The sequence below is a fragment of the Heloderma suspectum genome, chromosome 2 (genome assembly GCF_057233095.1).
Source record: "Heloderma suspectum isolate Gila_16-S chromosome 2, 16-S_ref, whole genome shotgun sequence".
NCBI lineage: Eukaryota > Metazoa > Chordata > Lepidosauria > Squamata > Helodermatidae > Heloderma > Heloderma suspectum.
The window spans coordinates 268,067,762-268,091,079 of NC_139459.1; the positions used below are offsets into that span (position 1 = coordinate 268,067,762).

The following is a 23,318-nucleotide window of genomic DNA, read 5'->3' on the forward strand; positions in this document are numbered from 1 at the left end:
GTGAACTATCAAAGCAGTGAACAATAATAACATAAAAATACAATAAAATAATCACTGGTTGGCAATTCAACCCATAACTATGCCAACTGGGTCACACTTCAGGGAAAGCCTGCATGAAGAGGTGGGTCTTAAGCAGACATCTCAAGTTCTAGACTGGAGACGAGTGTCTAATGTCAATAGGGAGTGTGTTCCAGAGGGCAGGTACTCCAACACTGTAACAGGTGCTCCTGAGGCAAACCTCAGGACCACCAGGCCCTCATGCAGTCAAGTTACCACTGGGTTCACTGGGTGAAGCATTCACTGGGTGAGGGACAGAGCACTGCTTTGCCTTGTGGGGCTTCTGACGCTTCTAGTGGACTTCATTGTCTTTACGGTTGGACAGCGCCAAATGTCTGCTTAGAGCAAGAGCATATAAGCACTGTAATAAGTTTGGGTCCATGTCTGAAGAAGATAACATGGTGGTTTTATTAAACAGAGTTATAACAATGAACAGTTCTTTGCTGGAGCTCCCTCAGCCAGTTCAGGCTCCACCCCCTCACCCCACTCTCTAGGGATCATCTCCAAATTCCCATCCCAATGTTTCTTGTAAGGAAATGTCTCTAAATTACTACAATTACTACAAGCACTTCTGTCTTTCCCTAGTTTTTATGCCCAGGAAACACTGCTCTTTGAACCCACTCCCCCCCCCACACACACATTAGCCCCCTTCAGAGATTTTCCTCCACGTGTTCAAACAGAGGTTTGGGGTTCCACTCACATGGGGGATTCTTAGCATGGTATAGTCTCCAATGTTTGTCCTATATAGCATAGACTCATTGAACTATCCCCTTCATGGATAGTTCGCCTTGTTGTGGCGAAGGGGCTTGTGTAACTCAGTGAAGCCATAAGCTATGCCATGCAGGGCCACCCAAGACGGACAGGTCATGGCGGAGAGTTCTGACAAAATGTGGTCCACTGGAGAAGGAAATGGCAACCCACTCCAGTATTCTTGCCAAGAAAACCCCATGGAACATATCACAAGGCTAAAAGATATGACGCCAGAAGATGAGCCCCTCAGGTCGGAAGGTGTCCAATATACTACTGGGGAAGAGCAGAGGGTATTTCCAAGTAGCGCCAGAAAGAGTGAAGCGGCTGGGCCAAAGCCGAAAGGACACTCAGCTGTGGATGTGTCTGGTGGTGAAAAGAAAATCCGATGCTGTAAAGAACAATATTGTTTAGGAACCTGGAATGTAAGATCAATGAATCAAGGTAAGCTGGAGGTGGTCAAACATGAGATGGCAAGATTGAACATCGACATCTTGGGAATCAGTGAACTAAAATGGACAAGCATGGGCGAATTTAATTCAGGTGACCATTATATCTACTACTATGGGCAAGAATCCCTTAGAAGAAATGGAGTAGCACTCATAGTCAATAAAAGGGTGGGAAAAGCAGTACAGGGGTACAATCTAAAAAACGATAGAATGTTTTCAGTATGAATCCAAGGCAAACCATTCAACATCACAGTAATTTAAGTCTATGCCCCAACCACTGATGCCGAAGAAGCTGAGGTTGATCGGTTCTATGAAGACCTACAACACCTTCTAGAACTAACACCAAAAAAAGATGTCCTTTTCATCATAGGGGATTGGAATGCCAAAGTAGACCTGGAGCTGACTGTGGCTCAGATCATGAGCTTCTTGTTGCAAAATTTCGGCTTAAATTGAAGAACGTCGGAAAAACCACTAAACCGTTCAGGTATGACCTAAATCATATCCCTTATGAATATACAGTGGAGGTGAGGAATAGATTTCAGGGATTAGACCTGATAGACAGAGTGCCTGAGGAACTATGGATGGAGGTCCGTAACATTGTTCAGGAGGCAGCAACTCAATCCATCCCAAAGAAAAAGAAATGCAAGAAAGCAAAGTGGCTGTCTAATGAGGCTTTACAAGTAGCTGAGGATAGAAGGGAAGCGTAAAGCAAGGGAGAAAGGGGAAGATATGTCCAACTGAATGCAGAGCTCCAGAGAAGAGCAAGGAGAAACAAGAAGGCCTTCTTAAATGAACAATGCAAAGAAATCAAGGAAAACAATAGAATGGGAAAGCCTAGAGATCTTTTCAAGAAAATCGGAGATCTCAAGGGAACGTTTTGTGCAAAGACGGGCATGATAAAGGACAAAGAAGGCAGGGACCTAGCAGAAGCAGAGGAGATTAAGAAGAGGTGGCAAGAATACACAGAAGAACTATACAGGAAAGATCTTAATGTCCCTGATAGCCATGATAGTGCGGTCACTGAACTTGAGCCGGACATCCTAGAGAGTGAAGTCAAGTGGGCCTTAGGAAGCATTACTAACAACAAAGCTAGCAGAGATGACAGTATTCCAGCTGAGCTATTTAAAATCCTAAAAGATGATGCTGTTAAAGTGCTGCACTCAATATGCCAACAAATTTGGAACACTCAACAGTGGCCACAAGACTGGAAAAGGTCAGTTTACATTCCAATTCCAAAGAAGGGCAACGCCAAAGAGTGTTCAAACTACTGTACAATTGCACTCATTTCACATGCCAGCAAGGTGATGCTCAAAATCCTACAAGCTAGGCTTCAGCAGTATGTGAACTGAGAACTACCGGAAGTACTGGCTGGGTTTCAAAGAGGCAGAGGAACTAGAGATCAAATCACCAACATTCGCTAGATCATGGAGAAAGCAAGAGAATTCCAGAAAAACATCTATTTCTGCTTCATTGACTATGCTAAAGCCTTTGATTGTGTGGATCAGAACAAACCCTGGCAAATTCTTAAAGAGATGGGAGTACCAGACCACCTTACCTGTCTCCTGAGAAATCTGTACGAGGGTCAAGAAGCAACAGTAAGAACCAGACATGGAACAACCGATTGGTTCAAAATTGGGAAAGGAGTTCAACAAGGCTGCATATTGTCACCCTGCCTATTTAGCTTATATGCAGAGTACATCATGAGAAACACCGGGTTGGATGAATCACAGGTCGGAATTAAGATTGCTGGGAGAATTATCAACAACCTCAGATATGCAGAAGCCACCCAAATGGCAGAAAGCGAAGAGGATCTCAAGAGCCTCTTGTTGAGGGTGAAAGAGGAGAGTGCAAAAGCTGGTTTGAAACTCAACATTAAAAAAACGAAGATCATGGCATCCAGCCCCATCACTTCCTGGCATATAGAAGGGGAAGAAATGGAAGCAGTGACAGATTTTATTTTCTTGGGCTCCAAGATCACTGCAGACGGTGACTGTGGCCATGAAATTAAAAGACGCTTGCTCCTTGGGAGGGAAGCTATGGCAAACCTAGACAGCATAGTAAGAAGCAGAGACATCACCTTGCCGACAAAGGTCCGTCTAGTCAAAGCTATGGTTTTCCCAGTAGTAACATATGGCTGTGAGAGCTGGACTATAAGGAAGGCTGAGCACCAAAGAATTGATGCCTTTGAACTGTGGTGCTAGAGAAGACTCTTATGAGTCCGCTGGACTGCGAGGAGGTCAAATCAGTCAATCCTGAAGGAAATCAGCCCTGACTGCTCATTGGAAGGACAGATACTAAAGCTGAAGCTCAAATATTTTGGCCACCTAATGCAAAGAGAAAACTCCCTGGAAAAGACCCTGATGCTGGGAAAGACTGAAGGCAAAAGGAGAAGGGGACGACAGAGGATGAGATGGCTAGATAGCATCACCGATGCAATGAATATGAACTTGAGCACACTCCGGAAGAGAGCGGAGGACAGGAAGGCCTGGCGTGCTATGTTCCATGGGGTCACGAAGAGTTGGACACGATTTAATGACTGAACAACAAACATTGAAATATATGGGACTTAAGTTAGTCATGGACACTATCCATGGTCAACAGAACACGAGAGGATTCCCCCTTTAGGCCTTCAGCCTCAAAGTGCAAATTTGGAGGTGAGGTGGGGTGGAGCAGGGCTAGCACATACAGCCCCCTCCATGCATTGTTTAAACACATGAGAGGAAAATGCCTGAACAGGTGTTAGTCTTTGTTTTGTCAGCAGTGAGAGAAACTAGTGCACAGTGTCTCTGTTAATAAGAGGATAAAGACATTTCTACTCAACAGATGATGGCAGTTTTGTTTATGGTACCTGGATGTGCTTCTTATAATCTCTGCTCAGGATTGACTCCTCCACCCGTTTCATTTTCTCTTGGAAAGACTTCATCTGGGAACTCAAGTGGTCTATGGTCTCCTAGAGCAGAAAGATGAGGCAGAATCAGTTCATACAAGTCCATAACTCCATTAGGAACATACTTCTCCCTCCATTCCCACTCCTGGTGTCATGGAAGGCTTGGACTTCACGGACATGCCAGTCAGGAAGCTAGGCGAGCATTTTATTGTCTCTCTCAAACCAGAACAGAATAGGAAACTCCTGACTCTACTCATACAACTAAGTCTGGGGGCACCTAGTGACCAAACTATATAATGACACTATCCAGACACCCAGCATGCACCTCTCTCTCCCTCTCTCCTTCCCACCCCTCTCTCTCACACACATGCATACATATACACAAAATACATTCAGAACATGAATCAAGTTGCAATACATTTTCACAATGACCAAATAGATAGAATGCTGCTGCAGTTTCATTGTGCTGTGTTTGAGACCAGCAGCAGATGACTCTTGTAATATTGTGGCTCCTTTTTTGTGATGGAGAGATAGCTAGTTATAAAAAAAGAGAGAGTTTAAAATCAGCGGTTCGTAGGATGCGTGGTGCAGCTAGGTATTTTTAGAGACTGAATTTAATGGTCTTACAAGGCAGGGGGGCCTTTAGACAACCATGTGTATTATTTCAATTGTGAAGCACACAACTAACATTTCTCTTCCCCCCCTACCACTGCCATTCCACACTTTACAAGTGCTTCTATATTCCTGATACGTTAGAGCACATTATAAAAAGCTCTATTTACCAGCTGTGACTAAAAAAATACCCTGAGCATGTGCAGTTTCACATTTTAAATCCACTTATATCATAGCACCACTTGATTAAGGAAGAAAATGACGTTTGTTTCTGCTACCCTGATGTCAAATGCATATACTTGGGAATACGCACCATTTTGTTGTAGAACAGGGTAATACATTTCTAAAATAAAAACAGTAAAGTGAGCTCTGTAACCTTGTACGTGGCTAGCTGACCAACCAACCCTGACCTTGGCCCCAAATTCTAGTCCTCGTTGCACCACTGCCTAGAATTGCTTAAGCCAGCTCTAATTTGTCAGGCCCAACAGTTCTGCTACTCGCTGCTGTCTCCTCAGGGCCACACAGCAGCTCCTTCCTAAGCTTTTAAGTTGCCCTGCAATGCAGCGATGAAGTTATTTGCCCCCATTATGACCCCAGCTGCATTCCTTGCACCTGTTCTTTGCATTGGAATAAAAGCTCCCATTCACGTCAATGGAAGCTTTTCTTCCAATGCGAAGAACAGGCATAGGGGCCTGATCCAGACTGGGGCTGCACTGGAGACCAAAGGACTCCAGCCCCCCTACCCTACACACAGTGGAGGCTGGTGGCTCTGATTTTGGTGGGCTTTGCAGCCATTTTGGGTTTCAGCCAGAACCAGCCAGAACTCTAACGGAGCTATCCAAGGTTCTGGACCTATTTGGGGCTAGGCTTCAGCACCTCGGATAGCTCCTTTAGAATTCCGGCTGGTCCTGACTAAAAGCCAGAATGGTTTCCCAGCCTCACCGAAATTGGAGCCACCAGTCTCATCCAGCTTGTCCCTAAACGAAAAGCAGCTCGCACACGTTCAGCAGAAATAAACAGCATGGCAATTGCTGCTACTTGGCAGCCTCATATGCCTTCCAAGGGGCAAATTGCTGTAGAGGCTGACTGTTTTATCCAGGTGCAGACAAAATTAAGGCGGCAATACGGTGCAGTAGTGCAAAATGGTTAGTTTAGCTGAGAGGATCTGTGCCATCTTCTCTCTGCAGTGAATCTGGAGCACGGATGAGGAGGTGGCAGGAGGGAGCGGGGAAGGCACCTGTAAAGTGGCCTGGGACTTCTGGAAGGATTCGGTCAGGAGCAGCTTCTCTCGGCCGTGTGCTTTCTGGAGCTCTGCAAGAGGAACACCAAACCATGGTCAGCAAGAGGGAGGCACGAACCGAACCCCGCTCTGATGTAGCCTGGGTTGATCATTACATGGTGGGGCGCTAACAGATCGCACTATCTGTTTCAAGAATGTATTCAGAAGTAAAGGAGAGCCCAGAGGACTGAGCAGGTGAGTGAATGGAGCATGGTCCTGACTAAGCCACTGCTGCTGTTGCTGCTGCTGACAGAGGGCACAGTGCTGCCCATGCGCCAGTGGGACCCACCAATGGCACAACAGGAAGCTAACCAGTGGAGGCCGGTGGCTCCGACGTCAGTGGGGCGGTGAATCCGTCCTGGTTTCAGTCAGCACCAGTCACACCTTGGATAGCTCCTTTAGAGTTCTGACCAAAACCTGGAGCAGACTCACTGCTCCACTGACATCAGAGCCACCAGCCTCTGCTGAAGCTAACACCTCCTAAAGCAACCGGAAATGAACCAAAACGCTTTTTTTCTGAATGGGACAGGCAGAGCTCGCAGAAGGGGGTTCCAGAAACAAGCATTTCAGTTCATTTCCAGGGTTGCTCTAGGAAGCACTAGCTTCCTGTTGCACGGTGGTGGGTCCCGCTGGCGCAACACAATTAACAGAGCTGCAGGGACAGCACTGAATGCTGCTGCCCAGTTACTCCGAAAGGAAGTGAAAAATATAATAAGCCGACAGGACTGAACGACTGAACAACAACAACAACAAAGGGATCACAGAGCCTCCATCATGCAAAGAAGAAAAGAAAACATGGCACACGTTAACACCGCCTTGCAATTTGCTTAGGGCCAAAGCAGACAGTACTTTAAATGCAGGTCTAGCAGTTACGTTTTCTTTTCACTTTTACTCTAGAGTAGGTGCAAGGGCACAATCCAGATCTTAAAAGCCCACCTACCCTTCAGCTAGGTCCTGATCCAGATCAGGGGCTCTGTGCCTACTCCAAAAAATGAATAAAAAATGTAGCTGCTAGATGCACATTTACAGTAAGGTATGTTTGGCTCCTTTCATCAGTGTTTTAATAGAAGCAGAAGAAAGCTCACATGCATAGTAGACAAGTTTTCGGCCCTTACCTTGGAGTCTCTCTTCCTGTTCTCTCTTCAGTACATCATACTGCTCAGACAGTTGCTGCTTACACTGTAAATCCTTCTCCTTTTCTACCTATAAAAAAGGAGCATGGAATATTATTTTGTAAATTTAGAATAATACATGATCATTTATTTATTTTATTATTACATTTATATCCTGCATTTTTTTCCTCTTCCAAGGAACCCAAGGTTGCTTACACGGTCCTCCTTCTCTCCATTTTCTCTTCACAACAGCCTATGAGGTAGGTTAGGCTGAGAGTCAGTGACTGGCCCAAAGTCAGCCAGTGAGCTTCATGGCCAAGTGGGGACTACAACCCCGGTCTCCCATATCCCATTCCAACACTCTAACCATTACACATTACACTGGCTCTCTTACCATCAGTGTGCACAATGCCTTACATCCTACTCTGAGGAATTTATAATTTTAAGGCTGGGGACAGAAAATCATCTTTAAGAGACTTGAAGGAGAGCTGTTAGAAGCATCCTTTACTGTGGTGACCCCAAGCATACCTTTTGTTCCATTATCACCTCTGGTTAAACAGGTTTGACAGGACTCTGAAGCATGACAAAACCCACAAACCACTCTTTGACTAGAGAAGATTGCAAGATATGGGTACATCATGGGAAACAACACTTTTATCAGAGACAATAAACTCTGATCAGGGGTGGGTAGAATAAATGCTTTTATTCTGCCCACATCTGCCCTAGAATACATCCCAGATGCTCTCCTACATCTGTCCATGGCTTGAGAAGATTGGCAGCGCTGGCAAGCTGTCTTTCAGGGAAGTTTATTCACCATTACTCATCTTCTCACTGAGGAGCCCCTGGAAATCTTCCAAGGAATTCCAGGGCTCCTTGGAACACTGGCCTAGAACAGGTGTTTTGAGAAGAAGTTCTAAGTGCCTGTTTATGCCTCTTTTATAACTGGCCTGTTCCATCCTATTGTCACTGGGGAAAAGAGCGTTGGGCTAAGAGAGTCTAAAAATAAAGTCCCGTTTCTTAAATGTGTTGTGAATTCTTTTCAGGAGTTCACCACATCCCTGCCGACTTGCTGCCAGAAATCTGTCAGAGTAGAATCTGTTCAGTTAGAGCTTATTTACACAATCTTAGTAATGCAAATACTTTTTTTTAAAGGACACATGCATTCTTCACTGTATATGTTGTTCACTCTCCAAACAAGTAATCAGTGCCAAGCAACATCCAGGAAGAATCTAGCACTTTTTCAGGACTCACTGAGCTGTGATGCACTTTGTCCTCTGAGCTCCCATTGTCTGGGACCGATGAATGGTGCAAAACTACACCTACAGCCTGATCCTAACCCAGATCCCACTGAATTCAATGGGACTTACTCCCAAGTAGGCATGCATAGGACAGTGACGCTGCTGCTCTTGGATATCTAAAGATCAGTCAGTCAGTAGACTGCTAAAGCTAGAATCATATGCAGATTTACTTGGGAAAAAGTCCAACTGAATGCAATGAGATTAACTTCAGAGTAAAGAGGTATCGCGTTGAGCCGTTTGAATTAATTCATACTTTACATCAGGAGATGTAAAGTATGAATTCAACTCTCTTTCAACCCAAGAGCCAGACTTCAGAGAAGCTCGGGGGGGGGGTGGATTCCAGTGGTAGGCGGGGCTGAATGCAAAGGGGCAGGGCCAAAGGGATGGAGCCAAAATAACAAAATATACAAAATATACCAGTACATTGTAGCTTAAAGCTCTTCGTAACTAAGGGGGGATCTCCACAACAGCAGGAGGAGAAACAAATGTAGAATTACCCAGATTTTTCAGAGAATCGGCTTTGGTCCAAGCAGGGCTCCACAAACAAGTGTGCCATACCATTCTAAGTCACTGCACAGTAACATACTTCTGGGTGGGGTGGGGGTTTGGAGTAAATGTCATCAGACTGGCAGGGGCTGATCAACCAATGAGAGCGGCTCCCCCCACATGTCCTTCCTTACAGCTAAGTAAACATTGGAGAAACATGGCTGCAGACTTCTCCCTCCCCTGAAGCTCCCTATGCTGCGAAGAAGCAAAGCTGCAAATTAGTTACTTCCAAAAAGCAAGGAAGAAGACATCAAAGACACACAGCTTTGACATAGCTTTAAGGCTCCTTAATGTGTTGTTTCGATCCATGGGAATCTCAGTAACTTCAGGAGTGTGCATTTCGGGAACAAGCCTCAGGGACCACAAAGGGAGTTACTTCTGAGTAGACACACATATGTTTGTGCAGGGAAAGACAGGGATGGGAAAGACAGGGACAGGAAACACCCCTTGACCTGGGTCACAGTGAAAGGCACACCCCGGGGCAGGGCTAGCATACCCAAAGTAAATGCGGGGGTTGGGGCACACAGCAACTATACTGGGGAGAACCCAACTTAAGGAAAAGAATCAGACTTTAAGTAGTCTCAGGAAATCCAGTTTTTTTGCAAAAAGCTCTGGGGTGGCTGCGGGATGGCAGCCCGCATGTGCCCTGAACAACCTCCAAATGCAGCCAGCTCACAGCAAATCACCTGTGGAGACACCCCCCAGGTCTTAGGAGAGGCAGCTCAACCTTTTAGAATGAGAAAAAAACTGCACAAAACTAGGAAACCACTGGTTATTGGGGGAAAGGGGGGGCCATGAGAAGGAGGCATGGCTAACTGGGGAACCCCAGAGGGCTGGATTGTGACCCAGGAGGGCGGGACCTGAGCCCTGGACCTGAGGTTCCCCATCTCTGCTTTACATTTTGAATTGAAGCTCATAATGCACCCAAGATTAAATGGCACAATATGTGTATAGTGCTGTTCACTATGAATGGTACATGCACATTTAAGTAGCCATGTTTTCTCACAATAAATATGGAAGTGGGGGCTCAGCCCTTTCCCAGTTGTTGTTTCTTTGTTTATTGCAGAGTAACCTCTTTTAAGTGCATGTGCGTCAGTTTCAATTAGTGCCCGGGCACGTGCATTTTGTCATTTAAACTCAGGCATTTCAACTCAGTTCAAAAAGTAAAGTGTACATCAGCAAACAAACAAAAAATGCATTTTCAGTTAGATTTTGGATTTTCAGAAATACGAAACATCTTTTTTATCCTTGGCCAAACAAAAGGCCCAAAGGAACAGGTTCGACATAAACCTTTCAAAATATGGCAGATTATATAAATATGTCTTGATAGTGTGTCGTGTCCCCAAACAATACATTAGGTACTTAACTACCATGCTACCCTCTCCTCTTCTGTAACTGTGAACCATAAGAATATTGCTGAGCATGAGAACTGGTGTGGTGGTGTGGTGGGGGGAGTAAGTCCCCAACGAAATGGGGAATCTTGCTGACCACCAGTCAGACCCAGTTCAAGAATGTTAGGGAACAGGGTAGCTCCAACCTGGACTTTAATGTCTTGGCTACGCCTCTCCGTCTCGGCGTGGTGCGTTTCCTCCAGACACGCTTTCTCTTCCTGGTGGTGGTGTTGGAAACTTGCAGCCTCAGTTCTCTGCTTCTCCAGCAGCTCTCCCTTCCCTTTCTCTGCTTCTTCATGCAAATGGCTTGTGTTGGCTTGTTCAAGGAGAAGGAGGGAAAGAAGAAGAAAGCACATGATTCCTTATGATTATTGGTTGATCCCCCCCCTACACACACACAACCTCCATGCTACATTTACCTGAAACTCATTTTCTTAACCCAAAGGCACATTTTGGAAGGACAAGATTTGCAAAGGCAAATGAAGGATTTGAATTCCAAAGAGTCTCCTTGGATGTCTGCCAGAGGTAGCCATATATGGCCTGTCCAGGATGCAGACATGCACTATTTGGGGGCCCCCTCTAGAAGAGAACTGGTGTGGAAGTCGCAAATGCAAATCTCAGCTGAGGCATGCTCAGTGGAGGCTGGTGGCTCCGATTTTGGTGGGGCTGTGAATCCACTCTGGGTTTCAGTCAGAACCAGCCAGAACTCCAAAGGAACTATAAAAGGTGCTGAACCCAATCCCCAAAATAGTTTCAGTACCTTGGATAGGTCCTTTAGAGTTCTGGCTGGTTCTGACTGAAACCCAGAACAGATCCACATCCCCACTGAGATTGGAGCCACCAGCCTCCACTGGGCATGTTTCACTGGGTGACCCTAGACAAGTCACTCACTCTTACCCCCCTCAGTCAGTAAGCAGATAATAATATTGGTCTGCCTTACCCGTTTGTTGTAAGGATTACTAATACTGTATGTCTGTGGAGCACTTTGAAAGAACACCATATAATTACCAAGGTTGCCCTCATATGCACGCTTTCCACGGAGTAAGCCCTGTGGCACAGTACTCAGTAAACATGCACAGGATTGTGCTGCATATATTACTATTAATGGACCTTAGGGCCCAAACAGATATTACTTTAAAAGTGTGTATAGCAACTACTTCCTTTTTCATTTTTAGTCTAGAGTAGGTGCAGGTTGGGATCCTAGTGTGGGGCGTAGAGGGGCTTCTAAGATCTGGATCAGGGGCTTCGTGCCTACTCTAGGGTAAAATACATAAGTGCGCAGATCTGGGAGCCCTGTGCTGAGCATTATTTCTGGCTAAAGCTGCCCACGGAGAGGAGTTTCTTGTACGATTTCAAAAGAATCCAACTAAGGTCTATATTAGGAAAAAGGTCTCCAGCATAGCCTCTGCGTTCATCACAACTGCACAAGGAGGATGGCTGTCTGTATTACCCAATTCTGACTGAGCTTGAAAAAGTGCTCTGCACAATTGTTGAATTGTTTGGTACAGCTTCCTGGTTGGGCAACTCAAGCTAGTTTGCAGGATTTGTATTTATCATTATACAGCAAAAGAAGGATGCAGTGTAATGTGTAAGTCCTGTGCGTCCGAGGTGCTTTGAATCCTTGAAACATTAAATGTTTATCTGAAGTGCTTATATTACATGATGATGATTTATACATTGTGCCCTGGAACTCAACAGCTAGATGGAAATATTATCAGGAATGGTGCGTCCAAATCCCTTGGTTGTTCTACAGCTGGCAATGTGTCGCTTGTAAGCCCTGCACTGTGATGCAAGTAGGGCTGTCGGAGAAATCCATAGTGGAATCAAATGAGTTTGGATTTCTATGAACCTGATTTGCAGATTCCGCAATGGACTGGCTTTTCCTGAGTCACACAGATTCCATACACTTGCAGACTGTTGGTTTTTTTTTTACTTTCTGGAATTTTCACATATGTAGTCATAGAAAAATACGTCAAATAAAAAACTCCAGCTGAAAATGCACATTTCGCCCACAAGCTGAAGCATGAAAATGTGTGTTGGGGGGGTTGTACATTTGAGGGGGGTGCACATTTTTGCAAGTGCAACTTCATGCAAGTGCAAATTTGTGCAAATGCGAATTTGCACAACTTCGGAAAATTGGAAAAAAACTGATTCCATCAATGAGCAGACAACAGAAACAAAAGTCACTTGAGAAACTACAAAATGCAAACAGAACAGATTTTACAAAATCCGTACTTCCCAAGATGCAAGCCAGGGGTATGCACACCAGTGTGAAACCAAGCCTTTGGGAACTGTTCCGCAGACTGGTGTAATTACCAGAGGAGTGCTGTCTCTATTTGCAGATTATCCTTCTGCTCAACTAATGGGAGCAGCCCCACCCCACCCCCTAGGCAATGCTATACTCTCCCTAGCAGTAGCAGGGACCTTGCTAGGACTCTGCAGTAGGGAGTTTGGGGCAGATGTCCAGGGCCCCACTCAGCAGAATGACCAGGAGAGCCCCCAAATGTAGCAGGGCTGGCTTACTACATTTGGAAGAAAGCGAAATAATACACACATTACCATCTAAAGAGCCCCCAACCAATAAGCTCATTCAGTCCAGAGTCTAAAAGGACCTAATTGCACGGCTGTGTACTAGGAGAGTGTACTGCTGCACCTTTACTAGATATGAAAGCACTGGCATGGACAAAAGCTGATCCTTTTTCATCCTCTGGTGGAAGCCAGCCTCTCCTTCAATGCATTGCTGCTTTCGCCTCATTGCCCAACTGGACAGAAATTGAGGTGTTGCTTATTTGGGGGAAATTCCTTGACTAAGTGAGCCAGCAGGGCTGTCAAGGCTTTTGACCATGGGCAGCTCTTCACCTTACACAACAAATATGGAATTGACCTCACTAATTCTGCCTGCCTAACAAAAGTTATATCAAGGTACGCTCAGGACCAGGATGTCCCAAAGAGTGTAGGCTTACATACTGCACAAATGAAATCATATGAAATACGTTTCTCATAGGGAACTTTCAAAGTAATTATATTTATGTTCCACATGGGATTGGTTCACCATTACTAATTACTTTACTGTTGCTAATGCTCCATTGTTTAGGGACAGATACATTTGACTAGTTTGGGACCTAACACCTACCAAGTAGATAGCAGCCTTTCCCATTGTGGTGCCCTCCAGATGCTTTGGACCACAATCCTTCATCATTCCTGGCCATTGACTACACTGGCTGGAGCTAATGAGAGCTGTAGTTCAAAACATCTGTCTGTGCTGCATTGCTTTCAAAGAGATGCACATTTGGATGTGAATCCTCACGCACATTCTTGTATAATTAGTTACTTGCAAAGAGTACCGTTTTAAAAGGCAGTTAGACCTGGATTAGGGGGACTATATTTAGCACCCATCTGGACAGCCTGGGTGTAAAAAAACCCATGCTCAGTCTTGGAATGTTGGATATTCTTGGTAAGTTTCCTTCTCTAAGCCTCTATGTGTCTCCTGAAAAAAAGTAACTAGTTTGCAGGGTTGTTCGCATGGAATAGGGGTTGCAGAGCACTTTGCACAAGAAAGGTGAGCCCACACCAGTTATTTTTCCAGAATTTATGGCTAGCCCACACTGCTGTTTAAGCAATAAGCTGGCACATCTACCCAGGAACAGATTTACTCACAAGTAAACATTCCAGGCTGAGCTTGAAATGGCAGGCTGGAGCCATTCTCATGGGTACATCTGCTGGCAGGGAGGGAGGTTCCAGAGTGTCTTACCAAGGTGGGCTGGAATGTCGGTGTAGAAAGATCTACTCACCAGGAAGTGGCCCAGAGAGATCTACTCACCAATAAGTGGCCCAGCCTGCTGCTTGACATGGCAGGAGGGAGCACCAACCCACCTACTTCAACATGCTACTTAATGAGAAAAATATTGTTCTCACTGTCAGTAATGATGGGACAAACTTCTACTGGGGAGGTTCAGACTGCAGACCTCCCCAGTTCAAAAAGCATCCCACCCAGGACCAGTCTAACCATTAGGCAGAATAAGGGTGTCACCTCATGCAGCGGATGCTGAGGGGTGGGATGGGCAGGGAGGTGCTGGAGAATGGAACTGTGTATGCCATACAGCTTGCCCTGTGCACACACACCTCAAGCTAACCTGCTACCCTCAGGTGTGGCAGAGGACACTCACTGTCACCAGCATAGAAGTTATATTCAACTGCCAGACCACTTGGCTTCTGAATATGGAATGTGGGGGTGGGTGCCATATTGTCCTTTGCAAAATTTTATGGGCTGGCCCTGCCCATCCCATTCTCAACTGGGCCCAGATCTCTCTGTGCTAGATCATTCTCAATAGTTATTCCCAGGATCTGGAACTCCCTGCCCAGAAAGGCCAAGCTAGCTCCATCCATCGCTGTTGACCATCCATTGGCAGACAAAGACATTTTGATTCACACAAGTACTTTGCTTTTTAGCTGGCTTGTTTGTTGAAACAGGCTGTAAGTGGTGGGTACTATTTTTTTTCATCAATGTTTTTTTAAATGTGTGTGTGTCAGTTTTATTAATGTTTATGTTTTAATTATAATTTGCTGTTTTATCTGTATTTTATTATTTTTTAGCCTCCTTGAGCGTTACTTTTAGTGAAGAGGCTGAATATAAGTTAATAAATAAATAAAATGGTGGACACTATAGCTTTCACATCTAGCTAGTTGGCAAGGGCTCCCCTCAATCCTAATTATCTTTACTATTTAAAGTCCATAGCAGCCTTCCCCAATCTGGTGCCTTCCAGATATTTTGGACTACAATTCCCATCAACTCCAGCCAGCATTCTCAATGGTCAGGGCATGATGGAAGTTGGGGTCCAAAATATTCAAAGGGCATCAGATTGGGGAAGGATAGTTTATAGGCATATGGGCAGATGTTAGCGACTAATAGGTGATGTGTCAGGAACTGCCAATGACTCACAAGAACCTTGTGGACTGAATACATCATCAGAAAGATGACAGTGGGTGCTGAAGAATGGGAGCTATATGCAATAAAGTACAAGGGGATTCTTCATAACAAAGGGATGGGTCATCCCGAAGGCAATTTCTCATTCAGTGAGATCTCTTGCTAAAAATTAGGAACCAGTGTTTCAGGCAAGCTGGGTAGCCTTCTGTTGTTACCCTGATTTATCATATAGCTTGAAGCCCATCTAACGTTCAAGGAGAGGCTGCTGCTAACCAAAACAACATACCAACCTTCCAGCTTTTCCAGCATCGGTAATACCAATACAGAATGCTTAGGTGGAAATATTTCATGTTGAGCTATTTCCCAATGCAGGGGGCTGGCTGGCACTCTTCAGTGTGCCAGTCATTAGATAGGTCCAGCAAAGTCCCAGTCGGGGCTTCTGGGTATTAGGAGGTATACCCAGTGGTCACAAAGACAACTGATTTAGAGAGATGAGAAAACTATGTGTAACAGCAACACCCCCGTGTCTTCTAATATGGCTCACTGTCAAACACCTGTGAAGCTGGTCAATTCACGAGGGAAAGCAGGAGACATGTGCATGTTTGTGCATGTGTGTGGGGAGAGGGGTGCGGGATCCTTTCCCCAGCCATAACTTTAATTTAATTTATTATTTAAAATATTTCTTGGCCACCTTTCAGGGTAGGAGCCCTCCCAAGGTGGCATACAGATGATCCTCATGGAGCAGAAGGCTACCAATGGCTACTAGTCCTGATGGCTATATGCTACCTCCAGGATCAGAGGCAGTAAGCCTATGTACAGTACACCAGTTGCTGGGGAACTTGGGTGGGAGGGTGCTGCTACACTCATGTCCTGCTTGTGGGTTTCCTGTGGGCAGCTGGTTGGCCACTGTGAACAGAATGCTGGACTAATGGACCTTTGGTCTGATCCAGCACCGCTCTTATGTCCTTATCCACCTGCAGTCTCCCCCATGCCAGATGCTTTGCTTCTGGCTGGTCAGATTTTCAGACCTAGGGTCTAACAAGGAGAAAGGTGGTTGGGGGTCTCCCACCCACCAGTTTTCTGCGTGAGAAATCCCTCCCCATCTCTCTCCCCACCCCCCACTTCATGGTGCCTGGCAGTGACATATGATCAAAGCATGGACCTGCTGCCATCATGTCTAGTTCCACCTTTACTCACAAGGAATCCAGTTCATTCAGTACATTCTTTGTGCACATTTGCCCCAGCCACCATTGAGGATGGACAAATGTAACAAAAACATCAGGCACTCCAGTTTCCTTGATCGCGGCAATGCTTTACCCAACCGCTGTGCCAGCAGGGATGCTGCTGGATGTATCCATCATCAGCGGGTTCACACATTCATGATTTTAAAATGAAGAAGCTTCAAGGTGATCAAGGTATATCTGCATCTTACCATTTTCAGTCTTCAGTGCAATCAGTTCACAGGAAGCCTGTTTCCCCGCATGAGTTTTGGGTTTTTTCTGTAGCAAACACATAAACAGAATCATAACTCACTTTTAAAAAGAAAAGGGAAAAAAAGTTGGTTCATGCTGGGGTCAGTTTAATCTGAACCAAGATTAGAAAAGAAACATGTCATTTTGGAGAAACTTTGATTCTGGGTCCCCTTGACACCAAATTATTCAATAATCCCTCTAAAATGGGAGCTATGGTACAGTTAATACCTCAGCTGCTCAGGCAGGCAGCCCACTCCAGACCCATCAAAAGGGGTCTCCTGGTGATCCAGAACTAGCAGCTACGTTGTAGGATCAGTGCTGTAGCGGAGGCAGGGCTCACAGGGTCAAAGCACTGGGACTTTTTGATAAGCAGGGATGATGACATCATCTGCCACCCCCTTTCAGGCTTCCCTCTGAGCTTAGCTGCAATCCTCACAGTAGCTGATGGGAAAATGGATTTTCCCAGCAACAATATATTGTTGCAAGCTATCCCTGTAATGCAAAGGATTCGGGGCAACCTGGTCTTGAATGGGGAATTAAGACCCATTTGCTTTACATAAAACATACAAAAGACATACCCAACCTCCTTCTCTTCCCCTCCATGGTGCTGCTGATAAACAGGTGAAAATGCCCATCTAGCAGAAATGCAGGGTGACTGGAGCACGGAGGTGAAGATTGCCTCCTCTGTCTTCCCACCCTTCATTGGATACTCCGCAGCCTCCGAGTTTGGAGGCTGCTGGGTATTCACATAGGAAGAAGAAGAAAGGTTCCTAGCACCGGGTCATTACTGACCCCTAGAGGGACGCCGCTTACACTGGCGTTTCATGGCAGACTACAGCGGGGTGGTTTGCCATTGCCTTCCCCAGTCGTGACTACCTTTCCCCCCAGCAAGCTGGGTACTCATTTGACCAACCTTGGAAGGATGGAAGGCTGAGTTGACCTGAGCCAGCTACCTGGAACTCAGCTTCCGCTGGGATCAAACTCAGGTCGTGGGGAGAGTTTCAGTTGCAATACTGCCACCTACCACTCCGCGCCACACGAGGCTCTATTCACATAGGACTGTGTCCTTAATTTCCCTTAATCACTAATGAAGTTAGGTAACTTTAGATGCTGGACTTAATTGTCTCTTCTCCTCCCTTTAAGAAGGTAATGTGTATTACTTAACTTTGTGATATGCCAGCCCTGCTGCATTTGGAGGCTCTCCTGCTTATTCTGAGTGGGGCCCTATACATCGGCCCCAAAGTCCTCCCCTGATGGCACCACTACACTTAACAGGTGGCAAGTCTTTTCTTACGGCCACATTACACACTGCATGGTGGCAAATGCATGTTTGCCGTTGGGTGTGCATGTGTCAGGGAGGCAGAACTAGGATGTATTGATTTTGTTAAATCCGTTCTGTCTGTGTTTTGCAGATTGTCAGGCATTTTTCATTCCATCGCCTGCTCGCTGACTTTTTTTAGGGATGTACGAGAACTTCGTTCCACTTGCACATGTGCGAGTTTATGCCAATTCCCCCCCCCCCCCAGTAAAAAAAATCTGGTCTGCAAGTCCATATGACTCAGAAAAAGCTGGTCCGCTGCAGAATCTACAGGTTGTATTCATAGAAATCCGAACTCAGTCGAATCCGCTGCGGACCTCTCTGACATCCCTAGGCAGAGCTACTCCCAGTTTCCAGGCACAAGTATCTATATGATACACGTGGATGGGGGACAGTCTGCACTGGAGGCTGTGTCTTTTCCAAGGCACGGCTGTGACAGAATATTTTTTTCAAATGCAACTGCTGCATTGTGGTCACACGTTAATAAATACTGTGCAGAGGATAAATATCCTCTGTGCAGTATTATAACACTATTCTGTGCCACACGCCAATGTATGGTGTTGCAATTGTGGAAGAAGTGAGGGGTGTTTACAAGGTCAGGTGAGCTGTTCCAGGGTCCTTTTTGTATCTCTGGTAAATGCATGCACACCTGTGCAGACAGTTAACTGTGCTGACCTATTTTGTGGGCTGTTTCACTCGGGTGAAACAGTCTCTAATGGAAAACTTGCATCTTACACATCAACACAGGAAAATGTCCTTGGGCACTACGCCCACCAAACTCCCCTTCCTGATCTTCTCCCTCTCTTCAGTCTATCAGAGTTTCAGAGCTACATGCTTTTCTAGATACTTTGCTCTCCTTTACTGCAGCTTGGGTACAACAGGAGCTGGTGGAGAGTTTTTCCCCTCTCCTCTTTCCCCCAAAGTTATGTTCCCTTCCTCCACTCCACCAAAATGCATTCTCCAGCCCCCACTCCAAACCAACAGGAACGCCAATGTCCCCCTCCCCTGTGCTACCCCAAATTACATGTTTCAAGAACACTTCCTTCTCTTCCTTTCTTTGGTGCCCACCACACCCACTTACCCGGGAGTAAGCACCATTGAAATTAATGGGATTAACAGAGATTTCTTTTGGCATTGGAGGATCAACAACTTACTGGATATCCAGATAGACTGATTTATAAAGGAAGTAATGAAGAAGATAATTGAATGAGTGCTATGAATTTGGATAAACCAGTAAAGGATATCAGAACAACTCATAGTAGAGCGAATACCTAAGAGATGCCTACAGAACAATTAAGTAGAAATATGAAATCCAGGAAAGGCTCTCTAAAAGAGACTCTGACGGGAGCTGCGAAATTATTGGTGAAAGCAACAGCTATAAGCAAGGAAGAGGTACCTGAGCAGAAGCAAGATATACAAAAGATGGCCCTGGATGGACAAACTCAGAATGTTATAGATGCTATAAGCAAAAAGATGGAGGCTTTTGAACTATGCATAGAACAAAGATGGGCACTTTTGAACAACGTATAGAACAAAGGATGGGCACCTTTGAACAACGTATAGAAAAATGGATGGAAAGACAAGTATTGGAAGTAAAAGAGAAGATTAAAGACACGAAGGAAGAATTGAGACAAGAATTTAAGAAATTAGATGATGCATTAAATCAAAGAACAGAAGAATTTAAAATAATGACAAACAGAGTGGAAGTACTGGAAAATAATGCAGAAATTGTAACTACGGAGTTAGAACATGAGCAGGATGCCTTAGCTTGTCTTGAGCTTAAAGACAAGGAACGCTCATTACGTCTTAGAAGGGTCGTGGAAAGTTATGGCAGTGCAGAACCTGACCTCAGAACTGAATTGGTAAAGACTATAGCAGCCTTTCTGAGTAAAGAAGAGAAAACCATGGAAATGGAAATAGATCGAGCTTATAGACTGAATTTGACATATGCAAAAACAAAAGGTCTACCCAGAGATATTATTGTCCATTTTGTAAAGAAAACGACAAGGGATTTAATTCTCCAGAAACACTATAAAACTAAATTGAAGCTGGTGGGCAAAGAGATTATCGTCATGAAAGAAATTCCTGGAAGATTTCTGAGGAAAAAGAGAGATTATACATTTTTAACAACAATCCTGAAACAGAAAAAGATCATGTTTAGATGGGAATTCCCAGAAGGTGTGGTCTTCTTTTACAGAGAACAGAGATTTAAGTTGAACTCAGTTCAAAAAGCAAGAGAGATCCTTCGAACTTATGGAAAAGGTTGGACAGACCTACAACCTGGTGTACAAGTAGAGGACAACACTCAGGGTGTAACAGGTAGAAATTAAGAAAGTACCTTAATCTTATATTTTCTAAAAATTGGATTATAAATTTTTAACCTGGAACATTAATGGGGCGAATGCTCCTCAAAAGAGAAAGAAAATATTTTACTATTTACAAAAATTGAAACAAGATATAATATGCTTACAAGAAACTCATATTAAGAAAGAAGATACCAAATATTTAATTAATAAAAAATTAGGTGAAGAGTTTATAACTGCAAGCTGAAAAAAGAGTGGAGTAGTTTTATATATTAAGCCACATTTGGGACCAGAATTGGTATTATCAGATGAACAAGGTCATTTTGTGGGAGTTAAAATTACGCTGAATGGTGTATCAATTTTGATTTTAGGGGTTTATGCACCTAATGATCACAAAGCGGAATTTTATGAGGATCTCTTATCCAAACTCGTGGATCTAACTTTTGACAGTTGGTGTTTAATGGGAGATTGGAATGGGGTGATTGCACCTCAAATGGGTAGAATATCAGAGAAAAAAATAAAGTGTGACCAAGGGAAATTACCTAAAAGTTTCTTTGAATTGATGGACAATTTGGCTTTAGTAGATGTATGGAGAGATAAAAATGGAAACTCAAAAGAATATACGTACTTATTTTTCAGAAAGACATAAATCTTTTTCAAGGATTTATATGATTTTGACAACTAAAGAGCTTGCTACAAATACTGGCAAAATACAAGTTCTACCAAGATCATTTTCGGACCATAACCCTATATCTATGTCATTTGTGAAAAGAAGCACTACTTTTAGATGGAGATTCAATGAAATGATATTTCAAAATAAAAGTATTGTGGATGATACTAAAAAGAAATTGAGATAATTTTTTGAATTGAATCTGGACAAGGGAACAAATATCCTAACAGTATGGGATGCAAGTAAGGCCTATATGAGAGGTTATTTTATACAACAAAACACACAACTGAAAAAGAAAAGAGAAGAGAAAGTACAAAATATTCTAAAACAGATAAAGGAGAAAGAAGAATTCCTAAAGAAAAAACCGGGAAAGGCAAGTGTTCTCCGACAAATTAAATTACTCCAACAACAATTGTTGATGCTAACAGTCCAGGATATGCAAACAAAATTAAACTTCATAAAACAAAGAAATTTTGAATTTGCTAATAAACCAGGAAGATGGTTGGCCTATAAACTTAGAAAGGAAAAAGAAAAGAAAACAAGCGAAAATAAGCGAAAGTGGATTAGAACTAACCGATAATGTGGCAATTCAGAAAGCCTTTTATCAATATTATTCAAATTTGTATAAAGGACAGGATATCTCCCCAGAATTAATGGATAAATATATTCATTAAAAAATTACCAAAAATTACCAAAGAACAAAAACAAATGATGAATGGCCCAATAACAGTAAATGAAATGGTGGAAGCAATAAAAAAAATTAAATTGGGAAAAACTCCGGGACCAGATGGAATATCAGGATTATATTATAAGAAGTGTGAAGACGAAATTTTACAACCATTGAAAAATATGATGAACAGTATTTTAGGAAAGGGGAAGATACCGGAAACATGGAAAACAGCATATATAACATTAATACCTAAAGAAGGACAGGATTTAACCTTGACAAAAAACTACAGACCAATCTCATTATTAAACAATGATTATAAGATATTCACAACCATTTTGGCAGAAAGGTTCAAGAAAATATTGCAGGAGTTTGTATATGAGGACCAAAGTGGTTTCTTACCAAGGAGATAGATGAGAGATAATGTAAGAACGGTCTTGAATGTGGTGGAATATTTGGAAAAACATCCAGAAAAACAAGCAGCTCTGATGTTTTTAGATGCAGAGAAAGCATTTGATAATCTCAATTGGAAATGTTTAATTAAGACTTTAGAAGAACTGGACTTTGGAGAAAACTTTATAAAATTGGTGAAATTGGTATATGCTGTTCAAAAGGCTCAAATAATTTTAAATGGGGATTTGACTAAACCTTGTGAGATACAAAGAGGAACAAGACAAGGTTGCCCATTGTAACTGCTATTGTTTATATTGGTTTTAGAATTATTGAATAGAGATATAAGACAAAATGATCGAATTACAGGAATAAAGATTAAAAAGGAGAAATATAAACTGAGGGCTTTTGCAGATGACTTGGTGTTTAAGTTGGAAGAACCTTTAAAGGAAATTGAAATTTTAATGAAAAAAATTAAAAGAATTCGGAGCAGTGGCAAGGTTCAAAGTTAATAAACAGAAAACAAAATTTTTAACAAAGAATATGAACGTTCAAGAAAAAAAAAGTTGATGGATAAGACTGGCTGCCAAACTGAAAAGAAAGTAAAATATTTCGGAGTCCTTTTGACAAATATGAATTGTATGCCTTTTCAAAATAACTATGTTAAAGAGAGGAATGACATTAAACAAGGCCTATTAAAATGGGAAAAATTACAACTATCAACTATCATTTTGTCTTATATCTCTATTCAATAATTCTAAAACCAATATAAACAATAGCAGTGACAATGGGCAACCTTGTCTTGTTCCTCTTTGTATTTCACAAGGTTGTGAAGCTTCACAACTTTGAATCTTCGAAGATCATGCCTGAATTAGAAAAAAAAAACATCGCGGAGAAGCCCCGATTCTTCGAGGATAACGCCTTAATTTTTTTAAAAAAACATCCTGAGTGGGGGATAGGAAGGGGTAAAACTTAGTCTTATTTGAAGAGATACAACAACCCCCTGCCCAGTGCAGGAAGCCTGATTCCCAGGCGGTCGCCATCCAACTACTGACTGGGGCCGACCCCGCTTAGCATCCGAGATCAGACAAGCGCGTGCAGGAAAACAGCAGGAAAACAGCACAGCTCTCGAGTGTGAACCGAGCTCGCGCATTCGATTAAGCACTGCAACGGGGAAAATGGGTGAGCGTGAATAA

The 23,318-nt window shown here is 43.6% G+C and overlaps 1 protein-coding gene across 1 annotated transcript in view; it reads right to left on the reverse strand.

Moving 5' to 3' along the window:
- CCDC69 (coiled-coil domain containing 69) overlaps positions 1-23,318 on the reverse strand; it is a 56,485-nt gene that overhangs the window by 5,464 nt on the left and 27,703 nt on the right. The window contains exons 2-6 of the mRNA XM_084839188.1: positions 16,735-16,801; positions 10,525-10,694; positions 7,147-7,234; positions 5,990-6,063; positions 4,102-4,203 (exon numbers count right to left, since the gene is read on the reverse strand). Of these exons, the coding sequence (XP_084695314.1) occupies positions 4,102-4,203; positions 5,990-6,063; positions 7,147-7,234; positions 10,525-10,694; positions 16,735-16,801 (501 nt within the window). The remainder of the gene's footprint in view (positions 1-4,101; positions 4,204-5,989; positions 6,064-7,146; positions 7,235-10,524; positions 10,695-16,734; positions 16,802-23,318) is intronic.